At 46.7% G+C, this 20774-nt stretch overlaps 1 protein-coding gene across 2 annotated transcripts in view; it reads left to right on the top strand.

Annotated features, from left to right (window-relative positions):
* Positions 1-20774, top strand: part of dnah5l (dynein, axonemal, heavy chain 5 like) — a 45490-nt gene that overhangs the window by 23474 nt on the left and 1242 nt on the right. For both annotated transcript variants that reach the window (XM_070986608.1, XM_070986607.1), the window contains 42 exons: positions 44-220; positions 436-525; positions 708-842; positions 956-1057; positions 5333-5500; positions 5595-5801; positions 6217-6309; positions 6704-6940; positions 7280-7345; positions 7775-7915; positions 8254-8385; positions 8565-8675; positions 8960-9114; positions 9469-9590; positions 9953-10182; positions 10263-10421; positions 10492-10648; positions 11235-11380; positions 11842-11976; positions 12124-12225; positions 12325-12438; positions 12832-12999; positions 13161-13265; positions 13800-13913; positions 14047-14223; positions 14995-15189; positions 15336-15491; positions 15588-15770; positions 16041-16211; positions 16349-16600; positions 16827-16953; positions 17038-17159; positions 17239-17388; positions 17893-18057; positions 18405-18622; positions 18761-18816; positions 19073-19194; positions 19371-19521; positions 19638-19837; positions 19981-20169; positions 20305-20437; positions 20524-20732. In XM_070986608.1, coding sequence (XP_070842709.1) covers positions 44-220; positions 436-525; positions 708-842; positions 956-1057; positions 5333-5500; positions 5595-5801; positions 6217-6309; positions 6704-6940; positions 7280-7345; positions 7775-7915; positions 8254-8385; positions 8565-8675; positions 8960-9114; positions 9469-9590; positions 9953-10182; positions 10263-10421; positions 10492-10648; positions 11235-11380; positions 11842-11976; positions 12124-12225; positions 12325-12438; positions 12832-12999; positions 13161-13265; positions 13800-13913; positions 14047-14223; positions 14995-15189; positions 15336-15491; positions 15588-15770; positions 16041-16211; positions 16349-16600; positions 16827-16953; positions 17038-17159; positions 17239-17388; positions 17893-18057; positions 18405-18622; positions 18761-18816; positions 19073-19194; positions 19371-19521; positions 19638-19837; positions 19981-20169; positions 20305-20437; positions 20524-20732 — 6342 coding nt within the window. The remainder of the gene's footprint in view (positions 1-43; positions 221-435; positions 526-707; positions 843-955; positions 1058-5332; positions 5501-5594; positions 5802-6216; positions 6310-6703; positions 6941-7279; positions 7346-7774; positions 7916-8253; positions 8386-8564; positions 8676-8959; positions 9115-9468; positions 9591-9952; positions 10183-10262; positions 10422-10491; positions 10649-11234; positions 11381-11841; positions 11977-12123; positions 12226-12324; positions 12439-12831; positions 13000-13160; positions 13266-13799; positions 13914-14046; positions 14224-14994; positions 15190-15335; positions 15492-15587; positions 15771-16040; positions 16212-16348; positions 16601-16826; positions 16954-17037; positions 17160-17238; positions 17389-17892; positions 18058-18404; positions 18623-18760; positions 18817-19072; positions 19195-19370; positions 19522-19637; positions 19838-19980; positions 20170-20304; positions 20438-20523; positions 20733-20774) is intronic.

Below are 20774 nucleotides of genomic sequence, written 5' to 3'. Positions count from 1 at the left end.
GTTGAAGTTAATCGAGGAACACTGCTTTGTGTCCAACCTCCAGGTCGTCTTCGAGCCCCACAATATCGACAACGCCTCCCCAGCCACGGTGTCCAGGAACGGGATGGTGTTCATGAGCTCGTCGGTGCTCGGCTGGAGCGCCATCCTGCAGGCGTGGTTACTGAAGCTACCTGAGCAGCAGGCCAACGCCCTGAAACTCTGCTTCAGCTGCTGCTACCAGGTGAGCAGGAAGCGGAGAGGGTGATTTTCTCTCCTTCCAGGCAGCTGTTGGTTCCCGTTGGTTCCACTTCAGATAACCCTGCAGAGGCTCGATCTCAGAGTGTTTCCTATTTAGACCTTCATTCATTTCAGCTTTATTCAGTCTTTATTGTGTCACTGAGCAGGGACTGCTTTGTAAGTTCTCGCTGTCTCATGTATTTTCTGCTCCTCCTGCAGGACTTGTTGGACTTCATCTCCACTGCTGCGTCTCCTAAGATGCAGGTGTTGGAGTGTATGTACATCAGACAGACTATCGACCTGCTGCAGGTACAATGCAGAAGTGAAACTCAGCACACACCGTGGCAGAGTTTCTCTTATGTTGTGAAATGTGATGAAGGAATATCAGAGTTGTGGCCTCCAGAGGGTCTGGACGTCACTGACATCATCAAGTCTCAGCTGATGTTTCTGAAGTCACAGATCACATTATGTACTTCACATTTTGTGTTCAGGGTTTGCTGCCAGCGGCGGAGGAGAAACAGGGCAGCCATGCTGACGTGGGCCGACTGTTTGTGTTTGCAGTGATGTGGTCGCTCGGAGCATTGCTGGAGCTGGACGACAGGGCCAAGATGGAGGCCTTCCTAAAGGTGTGTGTGTGTGTGTATTATGTATTTGGTAACAGAAATTGGATCTTGAGTTTCTAAAGGTTTAGAGTCCAGCTGTCCTCTAGGGGGCTCTAACAGGTTTGTTCCGTTTGAAGCAGCACAGCTCGTCTCTGGACCTGCCACACACTCAGGACGACCAGACCATCTTTGAGTTCACCGTCAACAAGCAGGGACAGTGGGAGCACTGGTCCAACAAGGTCTGTGGACACTGAACTGTCTCTTTACACTGCAGACAATATTCCAGTGAGGAACATGTGTCCTCCAGACTGACGCTGAACATGGTACGAGGTCCAGGACACAGCTCTGTGTTTAACCTCCTTCAACTCTAAATTTTTTTTTTTTAAACTTTTTATTTCTAAACATGTAAATAGAACATGAGATCATCATGGGTGGTACAGTTAAAATCAAAGTATTCTATTACACATACATACTGTGCATACACATACATCATAGCCAAATGTCACACTTTTCAAGGCGCATATTCGATCCATTTTTCCCAGCGTTCCATACACTTCTCCAATTGGAGTCTTAAAATAAAAGTAAGTTTCTCCATACAGTAAATTTCATGAATGATCCCGTGCCACTGGATCAGTGTTGGAGGATCTGCTTGCATCCACCTTCTGGTTATGGCTTTCCTACCACTAGCCAGAAGAATCTTCAACAAGTATCTGTCCTTATGCGAGACTGTTTTCGAAATTTTGCCGAGATATAAAACAACAAAAGAAAATTCCAAATCCACTCTTATAATTTTATTTATTTCGGTTAATACCTCCCTCCAAAATAAATGGATTTTCGGACAGGACCAAAAAACATGAACATGGTTAGCCATAGGGGTTCCACATTGTCTCCAACAAAAGCCTCGGCTCTGTGTGCCTGTTCGTAGTGCTGTTAATTTAGGAGTTATAAAAAATCTCACTACATTCTTCCAGCCGAACTCTCGTAGAGATCTGGAGTTTGCAGTGGTTGCCTGTGTCTCACATATTTCTATCCAGGTCTCTTCTGATATTTGTGTTTCTGACTCCTTCTCCCACTTTTGTTTAATGGATAGCGTGGAATGATTTTTAGAAGCTTGTATACTTCCACATGTTCTTGAGACCAACTTTTTATTATCTTTCTTTTCATAAGCCTCATGAAATATAGAGAGTAAATTGTGTTCCTTCTCCTCCTTCATTTGTAATTTTTTATTATAATAGTCTCTGACTTGCAGGTATCTATGGAAGTCCTGCTTCTCCAGTCCAAATGTGGCTGAGATAGACTCATAACTCTGAAATTTACTGTTTGAGATGAGTGAACAAAAGGACGTGATCCCTCTCCTAACCCACTGTTTAAAGCCCCTGTCCAATCTAGCAGGTTCAAATTCTGGATCATATGCTATCCAATTCAAGACTCTTGCCTGTTTCTCTATTTGTAACTTCCTCAGAACCTTAAACCATAGTTTGAGAGTGAATACAGTCCATTGATTCAAACTGTTATAATGTTTTTCTGCTTGGTTTTTATTTCCTATAATAGATTGTATTGGAATTTTTAACTGTGTAGTTTCCAAGCATTTCCATTTAGATTCATAATTTGGAGAGCACCAGTATACTAAGGGTTTCAACTGTGCAGCATAGTAATAATCCTGTAAACATGGTAAAGCTCTCCCTCCCTTCTCTTTTTTTAGCTGCAGAGTCTTGAACTGTACCCTAGGTCTTCTACTGCTCCAAATGAACCTCGAGATCCAGGCATTCCACTCATCAAATTGTTTTTGGGGCACCTCTAGAGGCAAAGACTGGAAGAGAAAAAGAAGCCGTGGCAGCACATTCATTTTCACCACCTGTAAAGTTCTCCTTAAATTATCCTGTGTCTGTCTGTTTAGTACAAAACCTGCTTGGTCCAAATCTACCAGCTCCGGGACAATGGACTCCAGTCTCCTAGATAGGATTGAAGCATATAGTCTACATTTAAGACTGATATTGGTCTGTATGAGCTGCATTCATTTTTATCTTTCCCTTCTTTCAGGATGATAGAGATAACTGCTTCCTTCCATGATTGGGGGGCTTCTCCTGTTCTCAGTGTATGGTTGAAACAGTTAAGCAGAACAGGTGTTATCTGTTGTTTAAATGTCTTGTACCACTCAGACGGATAGCCATCCGAACCTGGAGCCTTATTAGCTTTCAATCTCGAAATGGCTTTGTTCAGTTCTTCTGCCGTTATCTCAGTCATAATTTCTTTATTTTGTTGTTCTCCTATAGATGGCAAATCTAGCGAACTTAGAAAAGTCTCTATTGTTGTAATATCTACCATGGTCGGTTGGTTATATAGTTCTTTATAATATAGTTCGAAAGCATGTTGAATGTCCTCTAATTCACTGCAAACTTTTTGTGTCTTGGGGTTTCTAATCTTATAAATCATATTTTTCCCCCGCTGTTTTTGAATCCTCCAGGAGAGTAGTTTCATTGCCCTATGCCCTGTCTCATAATACTTTTGTTTAGTGAATTTAAGTTGTTTTTCTATTTCTTCATCGTATATACCATTTATATCCTGTTTAATTTTGTTTATTTTAATTAATATTTGTGGATCTCTTCGTTCCATGTGTCTAGTTTCTAATGACTTCATTTCCGCTTGTAGCTCTACAAGTCTTCTCTGTTTTTCCTTTTTACGAAAAGCTGTGAGGGCAATAATTTTGCCTCGAACAACTGCCTTTGCTGCGTCCCATAAAATATTTGGAGACACCTCCCCATTATCGTTATTTTGTAAATAAGTTTTAAATTCCTGTTGAATCTGTTTTTGAACTGTTTTATCATTTAAAATGCTTGTATTAAGTCTCCAAAGTGTATTTTTCCGTTGCTTAGTTAGGTGCAGGGTTAGGTACACCCCTGAATGATCGGATACATCCCTAATCCCAATTTTACAGTTCCTGACTCTGTGCCAGTCTGACTTATACATAAACAAATAATCAATTCGTGAGTATACCGAGTGACATGGGGAATAATAGGTGAATTGTTTTTCTCCTGGATGAGACTCTCTCCACACGTCTATCAGACCCAACTCTGTAAGCATCCTCTGAACTAGGATGGCGTTAGGACTTTTCTTTTGGCGCTGATTAAATGTGTCTAATTTTGGTTGCAGTTGGACATTAAGATCACCACCACAAATTAGAATTCCTCGTGTTTCTAAAACTATCAATTCAAACAATTTTTTGAAGAACATTTTTTTGCTCCCTGGGGGGGCATACACATTAAGTAGAGTTACTTCTTCATTGTCTAATTTACCCTTTACTAAAACGAATCTCCCTTCCTTGTCTTTCACTTCTGAAATAAATTCAAAATTTACTGCATTAGGGATCAGTATAGCCACTCCCCTCCTACGGGCTGATTTATGAGATGAGTAATAGGTATTTTGAAATCCAAATTTTTTAAATTTTTCATGTTCTGAAGAGGACAAATGAGTCTCTTGCCAAAAAACTACCTGCAGCTTTTCTCGTTTCATTTTAGCAATTATTTTACTCCTTTTGATCGGGTTATGCAGCCCATTGACATTTAGTGTGACTATCTTATATTCCTGATGATGCATATACTCTTTTCAACCTGTGTACACTTGTGTAACATTACCCATGATATCCCGAACAAGGACAGTGAACAAAAAAACAGCAGAACAAAAACCAAAGACTTCCAAGTCCGAAGTTCAAATAAAACCTCAAGTTGAGAGGGGATCCTCGTGTCCGTCGGGGGCCTCTCATCAGTATCAGAAGAGATACTGTGCATCGGTGACATTCTTATCAAGTCAGTTTCTCCAAAACCGGTATAATGTTCCATCTTGTCAAGTACAGTAAATAATAATTTGTACTCTCTTTGTAAATTGGCATATAGTTGAGAAACACAGGAATTATCTTCTCAGGTAACTTTTAGCAAAGAAAAATCTAATTCCTTAATAGGTTGAAAATTAAGTTGTAGGAGCATTTTCTTTTTGGGTATAAAAATCAAAATAAGTAATACATTGGGGTTAATAACACTTTTCTTTTGAGACCCAGTGTAATTAATTCAACTCTAAATTTCTCCTTAAGTCTCCTCAGAGTTTTTCCAACCGAAGCTCCTGCAGCTTCACATCAGACACAAAGTTCTGGCTGTATCCCGTAATCCAGCCGGATGTGGTTTTTATTTTTGAGAAGTTTGAGATCTTAACCAGGAACTTAATTTAAAGGTCCAGCGTGCAGGTTTTAGTGGCATCTAGAGGTGAGTTTACAGATTGCAACCACCTGAATATCCCTCGACTCACAACCGCCCCTTTTTAAGCAAGAGAAACTGCAGCAGCTGCAAAAAAGTGCAAAAGTTCCTCTCGAGAGTCAGTGCTTGGTTTGTCCCTTCTGGGCTTCTGTAGGAACTTTGCAGCGCAACATGGCGGAGTATGGAAGAGTAGCTGCTCTCTCTGTAAATATTACAAAAACACAACGATTCATATTTTCAGTTGATTCTACACTTATTGTCATGATGCAGGTCCCAGACTATGTCTACCCTAAAGACCACATCCCAGACTACTCGTCCATCCTGGTTCCCAATGTGGACAACGTGAGGACGGACTTCCTGATGCAGACCATCGTGAAGCAGAGGAAGGCTGTGCTGCTGATCGGAGAGCAGGGAACCGCCAAGACCGTCATGATTAAAGTGAGACAGCTGTGCACTTTGGTCTCACCTCAGCCTGCTAATGCTAATGCTAATGCTAATGCTAATGCTAATGCTACGCTGTTCTCTCCTGCAGGGCTACACCAGTAAGCTCGACCCGGAGCTCCATCTCAGTAAGACGCTGAACTTCTCATCGGCCACGCTGCCCAGCATGTTCCAGAGAACCATCGAGAGCTACATCGACAAACGGATGGGCGCCACCTACGGGCCGCCGGCCGGGCGCAAGATGACCGTCTTCATAGATGACATCAACATGCCCGTCATCAACGAGTGGGGAGATCAGGTCAGCTTCACGCTCTCTTGCAGCAGCACGAGGACAGAAAGAAATACAGATAAATAAATAAAAGTTAATAATGAATAATTAGAAGTATGTAAAATTTAGATAATAATAGAAAGAAAAATAGAAATTATAGCTAAACTCAAAGTTTCATGATGAGCAGTGTGCATACACACAGTAATACTGCAGTACTGTCTCAAGTGAAGTGACAGAAATATATGAAATGATTAAATAATGATGCTTTGTGTTTGTATGACTGCAAAAATACAATGTATGACATAACGTAACAAAACACTTAAACATGTGAACATAATGTAGAATAATAGCACAGCATCACATAGCGTGGACACACTTCTACAACCAATCACATGACTGAGCTGTGACCAATCAGGTCTATGTCCCCGCCCCCTGTCTCCCACAGATAACCAATGAGATTGTGCGTCAGCTGATGGAGCAGGGAGGTTTCTACAGTTTGGATCGTCCAGGAGAGTTCATCACTGTGGTGGACGTTCAGGTAACAACATGAACGAGGTGATGTGGCGGCGTTGGCAGCGTCACAGTTCTGTTTCCTGTTCACAGCTTCAGTTTGACTGAATCTCAAGTTCAAATAGTTTGAAAAATAAAAAATGGATCTTCAACACTTCAACCATTAATGGGTTAATAAAGACTGTACTTGCTGCAGGTTAATTTCATTACTGTAACGTCATACACTCAGTGGCCACTTTATTAGGTACAGGGGATGACCCAATCAGAATCAGAATCAGAAGGTACATAGTACACACACTGTAGTACAGTATCAACCTGAGTATTCATAGTATTTCTTCAGAGAATATTCCAGAACCCAGGTGAAACTGACAGAAGGCACGAGAGAAAAAAGCGTCAGTAAAGAGTGTGATGACCTTTGACAGCTGGTGGCAGCCATGATCCACCCCGGCGGCGGGCGCAACGACATCCCGCAGCGCCTGAAGAGACAGTTCTCCATCTTTAACTGCACGCTGCCCTCCAACTCCTCCATCGATAAGATCTTCGGCACCGTGGCTCAGGGATACTTCTGCCCAGAGAGAGGCTTCGCCCCCGAGGTGTGCGCCCTCGCCGCCGCCCTCGTACCCACCACCAGACGGGTGTGGCAGGCTGTGAAGGCAAAGGTAAAATATTCTGCTTCGTAGCTGAGAGGTTGACTCCTGTTGCTTCCTTTTCTTTTCTGATTACTCACTGAATGAAAGCACAGATTAATAAATACATGTCGTGCATACAGTGAAAGTACTTTAATGTGTCTTGTTTGCTGCTAATTATCATGTCATGCTTTTATTTTGAAGGCCTTATGTGTATCCCAGCAGCGCATGTTCACTGAGTGCAGTTTTCTTCTGCCTTCCTTTTTTTTTTTTAACCATGTGAACACATCTGCAGTTTGTCCCTCTGTGGCCTCCGTAGAAACTCTCTTCTGTGCTTAGACCCAGTGAAACGTCTCTCCTCTGTGTCCTCAGATGTTACCGTCTCCTGCTAAGTTTCACTACATCTTCAACCTGAGGGACCTCAGCAGAATCTGGCAGGTAGAGTCATCATCATCGTCATCGTCATCGTCATCATCATCATCATCACGGCGTTGTTAATCTTTTCACTTCTGAAGAAGACAAACTGAACAAATGTCTCTCTGTAGTTCTGCTTCTTGTATTTTTCCACTTTGGGAGACTTTTTTCTTTTTCTCCACCACATTTAAGGGAAACTCTGAACTTTCTTTACTCCACCTCATTGATGACTTTCTTCTTCTCAGCCTTACTGCTGACTCCTTGTCTGCTAGTTAATGACACTTTGTTTTGTGGGATTCTGGCATTTGGCTTCTGACATTCACACATCGAGCTTATCTGAAAACATGAAGATCACCAGAACTGGAGCTCCGGACCTTCAGGTCACACGTCGATCAGTGAGCAGTACGGTTTCACTTATTATGGGGTGTTTGGGGGGGTCTCGTGTGTCTTCAGGGCATCCTCGCCGTGAAGCCCGATGTGTGTCACAGCTCTCAGCTCCTCTCGGCTCTCTTCCATCACGAATGTTGTCGAGTGATCGCCGACCGATTCACCGACAGCAGCGACAGACAAACCTTCAGCAGCATCATGGAGAAGGTGTGTGTGCCAGTGTGGATGTCTGTTGGTTTTATACTGCTCATTCCTTTAAATAGTCCTCTGCAGCAGAATTATTAGTGTTATCGTCATTATTAGATGAGGATTCAGATGATGATTGTGTAAATACACTGAGAGTCAATTAAAAGTAGAAGATAAAGGGAGGTGGGATCAATAAATGATGGTGCTGTGCATGAATAACAGTGTGTGATGCCACTTTCAACTGTCACTCATGAATAAACTGTCAAAAAATGCACATACTGTCCTTTGTTAAAAAGTGGAAATGTCCCAGAACTGAGCTGAATACAGTGCACGTTTATTCCTGACCGTCTCTCTGTCAGATCACAGTGGAGGATCATGGGAGAGCTCTGACTGAGCATGCTCAGTGGGGCTGCTGCTTCGTGGACTTCCTGCGCGAAGCTCCGGAGGCAACGGGGGATGAACCTGAAGACGCCGAGCTGGAGGCTCCAAAGGTCTCAGAGCAGACGAGTTACATCCAATGACGTCTTATTTTTAATGTGTTCATTTATTTTACATTTAAAGTAAATCCACGTTCTTCAGCATTTTCAGGACTTTGGTCTTCCTCTGTCAGATGTTAGCATGACAAGCATTGTTTGATGATCCCTTTGGTAAAAGATGATATGATTGACAGGTGTATGAGCCAATCCCGTCGCTGGACGCTCTGGCAGAGCGGCTGTCTTTTTTCCAGCAGCAGTACAACGAGGCGGTGAGGGGCGGAGCCATGGACCTGGTCTTCTTCAAGGTAATAGTAGAGTTTCTGTCTGACTCATCACCTTCATCAGGCGGCCATGTTGGAAGTTTGAGGTTAGTAGTCAGTCACTAATGCAAGAAGTAGCATTTGGAGCACCGTGATTGGCTCATTTCTGGGTCACCTGATAAACACCACCATCGGAGTTGTGGTCAAAAATACATTCGAACAAATGGCTCAATAACTTGAAAACATTTCTCTGCTTTCATAATATTTATCTGTCTGCCCTCTCTGTATTTCTATTGGTGAACCACCCTCTCTGTTTGGTCCAATGGCAGGACGCGATGATCCACCTGATGCGGATCTCGCGGATCCTGCGGACCCCGCAGGGAAACGCCCTGCTGGTCGGGGTCGGGGGCTCGGGGAAGCAGAGCCTGACGAGGTTGTCGTCGTTCATCGCAGGATACCAAACCTTCCAGATCACACTGACCAGGTGGAAACATGCCTCACGCCTCCACCACACGACCGTCATTTATTGGCTTAATGATTCTGTCAATCGACCAACTCAATCAACGAAACAGGAAACGCTGCAGAGAACAAACACAACTGATAGAACCACCTCCTCAGTACCTTTACGTCACTTAGTCCCGCAAAAACCACCCCAGACCTGGTCCAGACCTGGTCCAGACCTGCCTTTTAGTTCTGGTCCGGTTCCTGTTCACTCTGACATTTTAGAAACAAACCAAGAGGCGTAAACAGACTGACAGGTGACTGTTGATTGGACAGTTTTCATGAGTGTTGTCCTGCACTTTCATGTGTTTTGTGTGTCTGCTTGTGTGTCCTGCAGGTCGTACAGCTGCAGTAACCTGCTGGAGGATCTGAAGGCTCTGTACCGTATCGCTGGTCAGCAGGGAAAAGGAGTCACGTTCCTCTTCACCGACAACGATATTAAAGACGAAGCCTTCCTCGGTACCTGCCGGTCGCACATCTGCAGGATGATTCTTTTCACTCTGCAGGGAAACACATTTCGTCCCCTGAAGGCTGCATTGTTACAGCCGTAACGTTGACGTGCAGAGGACGTCCTGATGTTTGGACTGTTCTGAAGTGGAGCTGAAGCTGTACAGATTGTCCTGATCAATGTGATCAGTAACTTGCGCAGAAATTAGTCCAAAGTTTGATTCAGTTTTGTCTTGATGATGGAGGAAGAGAGAGACATTTTCAGGGATGTCCTCTTGAAATATCATATGTATAATACATATGTTAACACACCTGCGCAGCAGCTTCAGGTGGTGCTGAACCGTCTGTTGTCTCTGCTTTGAAACCGTTTACAGAATACATGAACAACGTCTTGGCCAGCGGTGAAGTTTCCAGCCTGTTTGCTCGTGACGAGCTGGATGACATCACTCAGGATCTGATCCCCGTCATGAAGCGACAGCACCCTCGCCGTCCTCCCACCTCAGAAAACCTCTACGACTTCTTCCTGTCCCGCGTGCGGAGCAACCTCCACGTCGTCCTCTGCTTCTCGCCTGTCGGGGAAAAGTTTCGGACTCGTGCCTTAAAGGTGAGGCCAGGAGGAGCCAGATTAAACGTAGAGCAGCAACAGAACATGCTGAACTGAACCCTGACCTTTGACCCGAACAGTTCCCAGGCCTGATATCGGGCTGCACCGTGGACTGGTTCCAGCGCTGGCCTCGGGACGCCCTGATGGCCGTGTCGCATCACTTCCTGTCTCAGTACCAGGACCTCCGCTGCTCGGAGGATGTGAAGCAGAGCGTGGTGGTTACCATGGGAACCTTTCAGGTAGTACCCATGATGCAGTGATGTTGTCAGCGTATTTAGCCGTCTGGTCACGTGACCTCTGTCCCTGCAGGACCTGGTGGCGGAGAAATGCGCAGAGTATTTCGAGCGTTTCCGCCGTCAAACGTTTGTGACGCCCAAGTCCTACCTGTCCTTCATCGACAGCTACAAGATCATCTACACGGAGAAGATCGCTCACGTGGGCACGCTGGCCGAGCGCATGAAGACGGGTAAGACGGCGGCCTGTTGGATTAAATATGGAGATACGCTTTCAGATGAGCCGTCGCGCTCACATGAAAAGCTGCAACATTTAGTCAGTCAATTGGTTGATCAACAGGAAATGAACCATTTTAATCAAATCATCTTTTAAGCTAGAATTCCTCTTTCCTGCTTCTGTCTGTATTTCTGTGTCACACGTCAGTGACCAGTTGAGTCTGTCCAGCCCAGTAAAGCTGTCTGATACAACAGTCCTGCAGCAGATCCTCCTTCATGAAGGTGGAGATCAGTCCAGGTAGTGTTGATTCACTGGAGGGTCAGTTTGTAGGAACTGGTTTGCATTGCCTGATACTGACAGGTGTTTCTATTATTTTGTCCACCCCATTGATATGAATGAGGTCAGGCTCAATAACAGAAACGCCTGTCTGTATAGTGCAGTTCAACTGTATTAGCTTTAGCGGACAGTATGTGAGAGTAAACTGACTCTTGTTGGGTTTTGAAGACGTCGCCTGAGACCGTGAGACATTTTTCTCTTTTTCTAGACAAAATGACTCATTGAAGTCGGGAGGAGCCGTCATGAATGTGCTGTTTCTCCTGCAGGTCTCTGTAAGCTGATGGAGGCGGAGCAGTCGGTGTCTCAGCTCTCCGAGGAGCTGGTGGTGAAGGAGCAGGAGCTCGCCGTCGCCTCCCAGAGGGCAGAGGAAGTCCTGCAGGAGGTCACAGCGAAAGCTCAGGCTGCTGAAAAGGTTCGAAGAGGCAAAACATCATGTGGTTACCAAAAGAGTTAATCAGAAACAAGGCAGTCCTCTAACGCAGGGGTCCTCAGATACAGGCCAGGTCCAAGGAAACGAGTTTTCTGAGCACACTGTCAGCCCAAATCATGTAGGCTGAAGTAGCCTGTTATTGTTTAATAATTTAATGAGTCTATATCAGCGTGAACAGACTCCTAAAACCTGTGAAATCCATCTAACTAGACACTGAACTAGAAGAAAGAGGCATTCAGAGCTCAGGAGGAGGAGGAGGAAGTCAGACACCTCCTGTGTCTCAGACGAGCTCAGTGACTGACAGCTCTGGAGTTTCCTCCTGTAGTCCCGCTGGTTGCTAACATGTTAGCATCAGCTGCTCTGTAAGCTGCTAAAACGTGTGTCTGTCAGTTTGTCGCGACCTCTAACGGCCTGAAAGTAAAACTTGAATCCGTCCCCTTCAGGTGAAGCAGCAGGTGCAGAAGGTGAAGGACAAAGCCGAACTCATTGTCAACGAGATTGAAGCTGATAAAACAGCAGCAGAAACCAAACTGGAAGCTGCGAAACCAGCACTGGAAGCTGCTGAGGCTGCATTACAGGTCTCTCTCACACACACACACATACACACACACCTGCTGAACTCCTCTTCTACCAGCAGAGGGCGTCAGTGCAGAGTGAGAGACAGCTGATGACAGACTACCAGTGGTCTCTGAGAGACTGATCATAGATAAACTCTCTGCCTGCAGACCATTAAACCAGCTGACATCGCCACAGTGAGGAAGCTGCAGAAGCCTCCTCACCTCATCATGAGGATCATGGACGCCGTTCTGCTGCTGTTCCAGAGGAAGGTCACTGAGTCTCACCTGGTTTCAGAGGTTCACGTAGACGCTGTGCCGTGCTGTCGTTCCTTAACCGCCTCGCTTTCTTTCTTCGCCTCTTTCTCTCAGATCGACACGGTGACCCCCGACCCTGAGCGACCTTGTCCTCGACCTTCATGGGCCGAGGCGATGAAGCTGATGCAGAACGCAGCCTTCCTCAGCATGCTGCTCAACTTCAGCAAGGTCTCTCTCACACACACACACACACACACACACACACACACACACACACACACACACACACACACACACACACACACACAGTATTTAAAAGCAGGTGATGGCTGTAGTGTGATAAAATGAGAAGGGAGTTTCCCTCACTCTGTGTGTGTGTGTGTGTGTGTGTGTGTGTGTGTCCATCAGTCTCACACACTGACTATAAAAAGCTGTTTTTGTTGCAGGATGTGTGAACATTAGTGTTGACATGATGTCACTGTGTGTCAGCTGCAGCCAAAGTCTGGTTCTCCTGGTTCTTGGTTTCATGGCGGCCTTCTAATGAATGAAGCAGCAGAACTGAACCAGACTCCAGGCGATGACACGCGGTAACATTTCCTCTGCTCTATGTTTGTGCTGCAGGACTCCATCACAGAGGAGGTGGTGGAGCTGCTCGCTCCCTACCTGGACATGGAGGACTACAACCTGGAATCAGCCAAGAGGATCTGCGGCAATGTGGCGGGACTCTGCTCCTGGACTCAGGCCATGGCCGACTTCTTCAGCATCAACAAGGAGGTGCTGCCTCTGAAGGTACAGATGCAGAGGGGTCGAGTGTTTACTACATGCAAGACAACAGCTGGTGTCAGAGCAATGAGTCGGATTAATTGTGCAACCAAGTTACACAGTTAAGTGTGTGTGTGTGTGTGTGTGTGTGTGTGTGTGTGTGTGTGTGTGTGTGTGTGTATCTGCAGGCTAACCTGGCCCTGCAGGAGGCTCGTCTGGTGGTCGCTCAGGTTGAACTCGCCAAAGCTCAGGAACAGTTGGACGCTAAGCAGCAGGAGCTGGACGCCGTGCAGGTAACACACACACACACACACACACACACACACACACACACACACACACACACACACACACACACACACACACACACACACACACGTGCACGCGCACGCACACACACAGAGTAGCTGATGATGTCACACGCGTTTCAGACTGTGAGTACTTTTGGTGTTCATATTTAAGTACATCGTATTTACATACTTTTATTCAAGTATGAATGCAGGACTTTTACTTGTAGAGGAGTATTTTCACAGTCCGCTATTCGTACTTTTACTGCAGTAAAGTATCTGAATACTTCCTAAACCGCTGACAGTCAGCAACACCTGCTGACCAGTGGCAGCAAATGACAAACAAGAAGAAACATGGCTCATAATTTATGGTTTTCTAAAGATTACAGAGTGAGTCGTGAGAGATCAGGCGATGCCCTCCTCAGACCATCCTGAATCAGCCATGTTTGTCAAACCGACCCCAGGATTTGACTTGTTTTATCCAGTGGATATCTTTGAATACTTTAAGTGTATGAATAAGTGATGTGGCCTGAACTTCAGGCGCTTTACGACGCTGCTATGAAGGAGAAGCAGGACCTGGAGGACGATGCCCAGGCCTGCCGACGCAAGATGGCCAATGCTACGGCTCTAATTGATGGACTGGGAGGAGAGAAGGTCAGCCTATTACCTGTCCATCATCCATCCATCCTTCCCTCCCTCCCTCCATCCATCCATCCATCCATCCATCCATCCATCCATCCATCCATCCATCCATCCATCCATCAATCAATCCCTCGTTGTGTTTCAGGTTCGTTGGACCGACAGCAGCGCTGGGTTCCAGACTCAGATCAAGCACCTGGTTGGGGACGTCCTTCTGTCTGCAGGCTTCCTGTCTTACGCCGGCCCCTTTAACCAGGAGTTCCGCAGCCTGCTGCTGGAGCTGTGGAAGAAAGAGATGGAGGAGAAACTCATCCCCTTCAGTCCTGTAAGACTTCAGACAGTCACCTGATTGGAGGCTTCAGCTCATTCAGCTTATGTCAAGCTGTGAATGTCTCTTTGAAAACAGCAGTTATGCAGCTTTTTCATGGTCTGATCATGTTTTGAATACCTGCTAACTGTATCAGCCACATTGAGAAAAGATGTGAATGATTGTAGAGCTTGAGCCATAAAATCCATGAAAAGGATCTACGTGTGATGGATCAGCAGTTTTCAGATCAAAAGCTCCTCCCTATGAAGGCCACGTGGTGGCGCTGTTGTATCCAGATCAGCACAGACGCCTCATCATCAAAAGCTCCTTGTGGTTTCTCAGTTTGATCAATTTCAGTGACCGTAAACGATGCAAAACATCGACGTTTTGAGTGTGTTATAGAGCTTCCTATGCAGAAAATCACTTCCTGCCCTCCATCTGCAGTTCGAGCCACAACAGAAGAGTGACGTGACGTCATATGTAGAAAATATATGCTTCAGATATCCTGTAGAAGGAACCAGGCCTTTATTTTAAACAGGCTTATATTAGAGATGAACTTTTATTGCTAATTTCTCTTGTTTTGCTAATCTGCTTTTTCTTTCTTCTTGAGGGATGAGTGACAACCAGACTGTTGTTGTACTGATGGATGTACTGCGGACGTTTGATAACTGAGCTGTTGTAGTACAGATATTTCTCTCCCAGTATTTGTTCAAATCTGCCTGTAAATGCAAGCTTTAAGAACTTGTGGTAAGCTAAGTGAAACATACATATCAATATATTATCCTGCAGGACTTGAATGTGATTGGTCTGCTGGTGGACAACGCCACAGTGAGCGAGTGGAACCTGCAGGGTTTACCCAGCGATGACCTGTCGATCCAAAACGGCATCGTGGTGACAAAAGCCTCCCGCTACCCACTGCTGATAGACCCCCAGGGCCAGGGCAAGACCTGGATCCAGAACAGAGAGAGAGACCAGCAACTACAGGTGAGGATGAGGAGGGATGTTTTTTACAACCCTGTTCAGAAAGTTTCATGCACCCCCTGCTGGTGAGAAGTGTAAACGAACCGAAGACACAGGAGATCAAAATAGCTTCACTGATGCTTGGTTGGTTGTCCTCCTCTGTGTTCCAGGTGACGTCTCTGAACCATAAATATTTCCGTTCTCACCTGGAGGACAGTCTGTCTCTGGGGCACCCCCTGCTGCTGGAGGATGTAGGGGAAGAACTGGATCCCATCCTGGACAACATACTGGACAAAACCTACATCAAGTCTGGATCAACTTATAAAGTGGGACATCAGTGACTTGAAAAACAATCCAGAGATGTATCCAAACCATGTTACGAGTTTGATGATGTGAGTTCTTCCACCATCGTCCTCCTGCAGGTCAAGGTAGGAGATAAGGAGGTGGATGTGATGAAGGGCTTTATGCTCTATATTACCACCAAGCTGGCCAACCCGGCATACAGCCCCGAGGTCAGTGCCAGGACGGCCGTGGTGGACTTCACCGTCACCCAGCGAGGCTTGGAGGACCAGCTGCTGGGACGGGTCATACTTCTGGAGAAACAGGTCACTACACCACACCAGTAATTAGTCAGTTAACTATTTAACCAGTTAGCTAGCTATGTAGCTAAATAGTAAGTCTTCAACAATTTGGTAGTTAGCTAATTAGTTTGGTAGTTAGTTAATGGGTTCCTATAATAAAGATTGTTTGTCCACAGAAGTGCCAGTGGATAAGTACGCCGGGGATACAAATGATAAGTCACTGTCTGTGCGGTGATACCTGTACAAATCCTAAACCTTAAATACCTTCTTAAATCTGAATCTGACATCCACCAGGAGCTGGAGGCGGAGCGAGTGAAGCTCTTAGAGGAGGTGACGTCCAACAAGAGGAAGATGCAGGAGCTGGAGGACAGCTTGTTGTTCAGGCTGACCAGCACACAGGGCTCCTTAGTGGAGGACCAGTCTCTGATTGAGGTTCTGAGGGTCACCAAGACCACAGCTCAGGAGGTACCGCTCTCTGTCTGTGTGTCTACTCTTTGCTGTTTATGGTATTTAATCCCTCCATGTTTGATTGAAGCTGTTGGTGAAATACAGCACAGAGTTTCTCTGGTTGAAGGACACAGTCTTGTTTTTTTGTCTTCTAGGTAAGTGAGAAGCTGTCGGTTGCAGCAGAGACGGAGGTGAAGATCAACCAGGCCAGGGAGGAGTACCGGCCAGTGGCCACCAGGGGGAGCATCCTCTACTTCCTGATCGTGGAAATGTCGCTGGTCAATGTCATGTACCAGACATCTCTGCGCCAGTTCCTGGGGCTCTTCGACGCATCCATGCAGCATTCAGCCAAGTCGCAGCTCACCTCTAAACGTATCAGCAACATCATCAACTTCCTCACCTTCCAGGTGCTGCTCACAAGCAAGGCTTTGGAAGATGTGACCCTTGAGTCATCCATCACAGAAAGATATGATCTATTCTGCACTTTTGTTTGTTGGGGTGATTCTGGCCTGTTTAGCTTGGTATTGGAAAATGTAACTGTCAATCAGAGCCTATAAGACTAAGATTCAGATTTTGATTGGACGATCATACTGCAGGTGTAACTGACTGCGCACCTGTTTGTCCCTCCCTCAGGTGTACTGTTACACAGCCAGGAGTCTGTACGAGGAGCACAAACTGCTGTTCACTCTGCTGTTGGCTCTGAAGATCGACCTTCAGGCCCGAAACATCTCACACCCCGAGGTGCTCACCTTCATCAAAGGTCACAGGCCCATCCTCTTCCTCCTCCATTCTCCAGTCTTTTCTTCTTTTCCCAAATTTTTTTAAGCGTCATATATGTGTGTAGGTGGCGCCTCTCTGGATCTGAACTCTGTAGAATCCAAACCACGGCGCTGGATCCTGGATCAGACCTGGCTCAACCTGGTGCAGCTGTCTAGCCTGCCGCCATTCACCCAGATCCTGACCCAGGTTAAACCCAAATCCAGCAACATTAGAACAGGTGAAGCTGGAACACAGACTTACAGAGGTTATGTTTCCATGTGTCCAGGTGAGCCAGAACGAGCGTGCCTGGAGGACCTGGTTCGACCACACCACGCCAGAGGATGCCACACTGCCTGATGGGTACGAGGAAAAGCTTGACACCTTCCGGAAGCTCCTGCTCATCAGGAGCTGGTGTCCCGACCGAACCACCGCTCAGGTCTGCCTGCTAAACACGGTTCAGACAGACCTAACAGAGACCACATCAGTGCTTAATCAGTTCATACTAAACTGTAGGACAGTCGTGGAGATGCTCGCTAATGCTAGCATGCTCAGACTTAATGCTAAAAGTTCAAAAAACTGAAGTCTGACTTCAACTGAAAAACTTGAAAAACCTGAAGAATGTGGGATGGTGATTTCATTCAGACTTTAACACAGTGGATGTGATGCTAGCAGTAGATGAGACGCTAACAGTTCAGGATAACATAACAATAAGAGCTAAAGGTATAATGCTAACAGTTTCAGACAGTGAAGCTAATGAATAGAGCTGTAATGTGAACAGCTAAAGAGCTAACATAATGTTTCAACGCTAACAGTAACAGATCTGAAGCTGACAGTAGTAACAGTTTCTGATCTCATGCTAACAGTTAGCAACATAGTGCTAATAGTGACAGCAGGTGTGTGCGTTTATGAAGCAGTGTGTGTGTTTGTGTGTGTCCACCAGGCGCGTCACTACATCTCAGAGTCTCTGGGTCAACAGTATGCAGAAGGTCTGGTTCTGAACCTGGACACCATGTTGGCAGAGAGCGACAGCAGAACGCCGATGGTCTGCCTGCTGTCGATGGGCTCTGACCCGACTGAGAACATAGAGAGACTGGCCAAGAACAAGGTGAATGACTGACCACAACAGGTGGAGACATAAGAGAGAGACTGAAAACAAATCAGTGGATGGAGGAAACAAAAGATGAAAAGATGGATGGTTTCTGGGTTCTGGGGTCACAGTCCAGCTCTTTGCACTGCCTCCATAAACGTAGAATTTCCAGGAGACCAGACTGTAATGACTCGATGTGTTGATAGAAGTTAGATGTCCTGTAAGAAGGGCTCAGTATCATCCATCTTCAAACCACCTTTTTGAGGTGAGCCTTAGCTCTAGAAATGATGGGCAGGTGGTGGATGAGTGAGCTGAAAGCAGAGGGATGCACGGATGAACAGCAGAGTCCTGATCTCCACCTGCAGGGGGCACCGTGCCGTCCCATCTCCATGGGGCAGGGCCAAGAGGTTCACGCTCGCAGGCTATTGGCCGCCAGCATGACGGACGGCGGATGGCTCCTCCTACAGAACTGCCACCTGGGACTGGACTTCCTGGATGAGCTGCTGGAGACGGTCACTGCGGCGGCGCCAGAGAGCGTGCACAAAGGTTTCCGGGTGTGGCTGACGACCGACGTGCACCCCAGGTGACTGATAACACGTGCTAGCATCATGTGTGTGTATGTATATGATTTCACTGTGTGTGTGTGTGTGTGTGTGTGTGTGTGTGTGTGTGTGTGTGTGTGTGTGTGTGTGTGTGTGTGTGTGTGTGTGTGTGTATGCAGATTCCCCATCACTTTCCTTCAGTCCTCCATCAAATTCACCAATGAACCTCCTCTTGGTAAGACTCCTTTTCTTTCTACTTCAGTGAATACTTCCCTCCTCCTCCTCCTCCTCCTCCTCCTCTTCCTCTTCCTCCTCCTTCACTGATTTATTTTGTGATATTTTAAACTTCTGTCCCTCTTTATGATTCATTTAATCATGGCTGCTTCATTGACTGACATTAATTCCGTTATGTCTTGAATGAATCCTCCCATTCATGTTTTTTCTTCCGGAAACATGGTTCCTCCTCTGCGCCTCGCTCCTCTGTCTGTCAGGGATGAAAGCTGGTCTGAAGAGGACCTTCAGTGGCGTCACTCAGGATCAGTTAGAGATCAGCAACCTGCCTCAGTGGAAGCCTCTGCTGTTCGCCGTGGCCTTCCTGCACACCACCGTGCAGGTATCTGCAGGAAGTGACCGCACTCAAGAGTTTTGACTGCAGCAAGTTTAGAGTGTCTGAGACTCGTTAACAACATCTAGCTAATGAGGTTTGGAAGAAGAAGAAGAAGAAGAGTAATATACCACAGAACACTTTGTCTTATTTTTCCCTCTTTCTTCCACCTCTCATCCTATCAGGAGCGACGCAAGTTCGGTCCTCTCGGCTGGAACATCCCCTACGAGTTCAACCAGGCAGATTTTACCTCCAGCATGCAGTTTGTGCAGAACCACCTGGACGACCTGGACTCAAAGAGAGGAGTCAACTGGAGCTGCCTGCGCTACATGCTGGGTCTGTCTTCTTCAAATCTGCTCTGCTCTTCAATCCACCAGACGAGAAACTCCCGAACCAGCTTGGCCATCACTGCATGCTCCCGTCTGACCCTGTTCCCTCCTGTCCATACCCAGGTGAGGTCCAGTATGGCGGCCGGGTGACAGATGACCTGGACAAACGTCTCCTCAACACCTTCACTCGTGTGTGGTTCAGCGAGAACACCTTCAGCGACAAGTTCTGCTTCTACAAAGGCTACAGTATCCCCAGCAGGGCCAGGACGGTCCAGGACGTCCTGCAGCACATCGACACCCTGCCGCTGGTCGACTCACCTGAGGTCAGAGCGCACTCAGAAACCTGAAGGCTGGATGTCCGAGAACAGCGAGTCGACGCTGTTCCTGTTACTCACACATTTCCACGGAGGGCTCCTGAACACACTCCAGCAGCTCCATCGCTGAACCGTTGTCTTTGTGTCTCCAGGTTTTTGGGCTCCACCCCAATGCTGACATCACCTACCAGACCAACCTGGCCAATGAGACACTGAGCACCATCATCAACATCCAACCGAAGGACGGCGGGGGCGGGGCCGGGGAGACCAGGGAGGCCAGCGTGCAGAGACTAGCCAATGAGATGCTGGAGAAGCTTCCGCCTGACTACGTTCCTCATGAGGTGTGTTTAGTGCCGACGATGCTCTCCAAAACCGAGCGGGTTTTTTTTATTGTAGTGAAGGACTTTGAGCTGCTTCTGTTTGTATGAAGACACGTGTTGTAAGAAATACTGAGGATCTCTGAGTGTGTGTTGAAGGTCAAAGGTCAGCTGCAGAAGATGGGTCCGCTTCAGCCAATGAACATCTTCCTGCGCCAGGAAGTGGACCGCATGCAGCGAGTCATCAGCAGCGTACGGAGCACGCTCACCGACCTCAAACTAGCCATCGATGGTCAGTCACAGCATGCACGCACGTACGCATACACGCACACACTGAACAATGCGTCTGTTTATTTGACGTAACCTCCTTCACCGCAGGCACCATCATCATGTCGGAGGACCTGCGCGACGCTCTCGACTGCATGTTCGACGCCCGGATCCCTCGCCTGTGGCTGCGGCTCAGCTGGCCGTCGGCCACGCTGGGCTTCTGGTTCGGCGAGCTGCTGGAGAGGAACCAGCAGCTGAGCGGCTGGATCGGCTCCGGCCGGCCGAACCAGTTCTGGCTCACTGGCTTCTTCAACCCACAGGTCGGTTCAGGTTCATGAACACCAGGACCTCAGAAACACATG

Source organism: Chaetodon trifascialis, chromosome 18, assembly GCF_039877785.1.
Source record: "Chaetodon trifascialis isolate fChaTrf1 chromosome 18, fChaTrf1.hap1, whole genome shotgun sequence".
NCBI classification, from domain to species: Eukaryota; Metazoa; Chordata; class Actinopteri; order Chaetodontiformes; family Chaetodontidae; genus Chaetodon; species Chaetodon trifascialis.
The sequence above is the reverse complement of the archived record's forward strand: the minus strand, read 5'-3'. Positions and strand labels throughout refer to the sequence as shown.